At 41.2% G+C, this 3,245-nt stretch overlaps 1 protein-coding gene across 1 annotated transcript; it reads right to left on the bottom strand.

Annotated features, from left to right (window-relative positions):
• Positions 1-135: 135 nt before the first annotated feature.
• LOC123963011 (putative olfactory receptor 13C6) lies at positions 136-1,337 on the bottom strand. Its single transcript, XM_046039530.1, has 2 exons — positions 934-1,337; positions 136-415 (listed from the first exon to the last, which is right to left on the bottom strand). The coding sequence occupies exons 1-2, from the start codon at positions 1,335-1,337 to the stop codon at positions 136-138; spliced, it is 684 nt and encodes a 227-aa protein (XP_045895486.1).
• Between the last annotated feature and the right edge of the window lie 1,908 nt (positions 1,338-3,245).

Raw genomic sequence — 3,245 nt, 5'->3', positions numbered from 1 at the left:
GGTATTTTACTTAAAGAAAGAAAAAGAAAGAAAGAAGTAAAAGAAGTGACAAAAAATAAAGACAAACTGTAATAAATGAATGTAATTACTTCTTCTTCCTTTCCCTGATTCAACATGATTGCCTGATTAAAAGGGCTAGTGTTCAACAACATACTGTATGTCTTTACATTCTAAACAAATGCACTGACCATAGATATCACTGATAGGGGTGGGACTGCAGGCCAGGCTCAGAATGGCACGGTTGCTGCTGTACACATGTTTGATGGTATTGCCACACAGCGGGACATTCATATGGAAGGAGAAGAGCACAGCAATACACAGCAGAGCGACGAACCAGGCCAGAGCACAGCAGGAGTGCAGCCGAGCTGATGTCATGATGCTGTGATACCTGAGTGGTTCGCACACCGCAATGTACCTGCAGAGAGGAGCACTGTTAGAGACATCAAAACCATCCTTAGCTTTTCCAAGTTTAACAGGATCAAAGCATCTCTAACTGCGGGTATCTGTTTCTGTATGCAAGAAAATAACCTAAAGTTGCTCTTATTTAGGCTTTGCTCACATACAGACCAGTTACACTTTATTGCAGCAAAATCAACAAAGAAGATGGCCAGACTGGTGGAGGATGGTTTTATATGAGAAAGCCAATCATGGCAAATTGAAGTAATTTATTTTCTCAAGGTTTCTCTAAAAATTATTTTTAAAAACCAAGAAGTACAGCACATGCAGCAAAGGTCTTTTCTTAACCCATTAATAACAATTCAAGGTCCAGTAACAGCACAACAATAACACCCAGTCTGACATAATAGTATACAGCTAAAATTAGAATTCTGAAACAGTAAAACAGATTAGTCTCTGAGTCAGTCTGTGCCATTTATGCATGACAGTAAAACTTCAATCTGTGACTATTTTTCTTGATGTGGTGCGTTTTGATACCTGTCATAGGCCATCGCTCCCAGAATAGTCTGCGCTGCGACACCATACATGTGCACAGAGAAGGCCTGGGCGATGGCCGGGATGTAGGCGATCGTCTTCTGTCCCGTCAAGAAGTGCACCATCAGGTGAGGCAGCACCGCCGTGGCCCCCAGCAGATCACACACTACGAGGTTACAAACCATTACGAACATGGGTCTGTGGAGGTTCTTGTCTATGATAATGACGCACGCCACCATGCTATTCCCCAACAGCGTTACAAAGAAATTTAACAGAGCCAGGAAGAACAGGAAAGTGCCGTAGCCCGGTGGTACATAGAAGCCCTCCAACTCGAACACGATAGGCTGCTTGAGAGGAGTTGATATGTTCTCCATCCACCACAGTAAGGTTCTGTAAAAGACAAGCATATCTTAACCCACCAAACAGGTAATTTTTCTGACATCATGGATAGTGATAATAACTTTAGATTTACAACCACACGTCCAGTAAAGAATTGTTAAATACATAAATGTGAACAACCTGTGACATATGTCTTTCTTTGTGGTACCTACAGTAAAACAGACAAATAACACTTAATGAACAGGCATCTAAGAGCAATTAAATTTTTCATCACACACATATGAATAATAGAACTAAAGGTAATGTCTAATGATCACAAAGCTATAAAGGTTCTTGTGAATAGCCTGCTCTGCCCTACTGCATTGACGATGCTCTGACTTGTCGAGGAGAGCGTGTTCTCTTTTTATGATTTGACTTTGTGCTCTGAGCGTCCGTCAGTAACACAGATCCCTGCCCACAGTCACTGTTTAGAAACATAATCCCCGCCTTAAACCATCCATCAAGTGTCTCAAGCTGGTACTGCGGGGGAAGGATTGGCAGTGATTTTAAAATCATTTGGAATGTCATTTTACCTATATTAAAGATAATGCTAATCATACAGAATGACTGAATATCCTCTTACCACCTGAGTGATTTAATGTCTTTATACTAACAACAAAACACACCAAGTCCAAACAATCCAGCAGGTAAATAATTCTAAAAGCAAATGGGGAACATTTCCATTCTGACTGTTCGATTAGTCGTTCCTGGGTTGATGGAACAGTCAGCACAGAAATCCCCAATTGCCTTTAGAATTATTACCTGCTGGATTGTTTGGACTTTGTGTGTTTTGTTTAATTTTTGAACTATACAGAGAAAGGACTCACTGCTGTCGAGCTTCATGAAGCGTCTCCCACGGCTGCCTAGCTTCATGGCGGCCGAGCATTCCAAAACATTTGCCTCTCAAAACACAATTAGGTGGGATCCCTCCTCTTGCCCTCGACCTTCGTGCTCAACACCTAAACACGAGACAGTAAGTTTGATCCATACACCCTCCATCCAGGAGAGGAGCTTGATAGCTGAACGCTCTGGCTCCCAGTCTACTTTTGGAGACTCTAGGAACCACAAGTAACCCTGCATTCTGGGAGCGCAGTGCTCTGGTGGGGTAGTAAGGTACTATGAGCTCTTTAGGATAAGATGGTGCCTGACCATTAAGAGCTTTGTAGGTAAGAAGAATGATTTAAAATTCTATTCTGGATTTTACTGGCAGCCAATGCAGAGAAGCTAAGACAGGAGAAGTAACAAATGCATGGACTAGTTTTTCTGCATCATTTTTAGGCAGGATGTTCCTAATTTTCGCAATATTACATAGGTGAAAAAAGTCCTTGAAATTTGCTTAATGTAAGACTTAAACGACATGTCCTGCTCAAAGATAACTCCAAAATTCCTCACAGTGGTGCTGGAGGCCAGGGCGATGCCATCCAGGGAAACTATATCTTTAGATAATGCGTCACGGAGGTGCTTAGGCCCCAGAGCAATAACTTCAGTTTTATCTGAGTTTAACATTAGAAAATTACAGGTCATCCAGGTTTTAACATCCTGAAGGCACATTTGAAGTTTAGCTAACTGATGAGTTTCATCTGGCTTGATCGATAGATATAACTGAGTATCATCTGCATAACAATGAAAGCTTATGGAATATTTCCTGATAATATTGCCTAAAGGAATCATATATAAAGTGAACAGAATTGGTCCGAGGACAGATCCTTGAGGAACATGGAGGACTGATCGTTAACATGTACAAACTGAAATCGATCTGATAAATAGGACTTAAACCAGCTTAGAGCGGTTCCTTTAATGCCAATGAAATATTCCAGTCTCTGCAATAGGATCTGATGGTCAATGGTATCAAATGCAGCACTAAGATCTAATAAAACCAGTACAGAGACAAGTCCTTTGTCTGATGCAATAAGGAGGTCGTTAGTAATTTTCACCAG

Source organism: Micropterus dolomieu, linkage group LG23 (genome assembly GCF_021292245.1).
Source record: "Micropterus dolomieu isolate WLL.071019.BEF.003 ecotype Adirondacks linkage group LG23, ASM2129224v1, whole genome shotgun sequence".
Lineage (NCBI taxonomy): Eukaryota > Metazoa > Chordata > Actinopteri > Centrarchiformes > Centrarchidae > Micropterus > Micropterus dolomieu.
The sequence above is the reverse complement of the archived record's forward strand: the minus strand, read 5'-3'. Positions and strand labels throughout refer to the sequence as shown.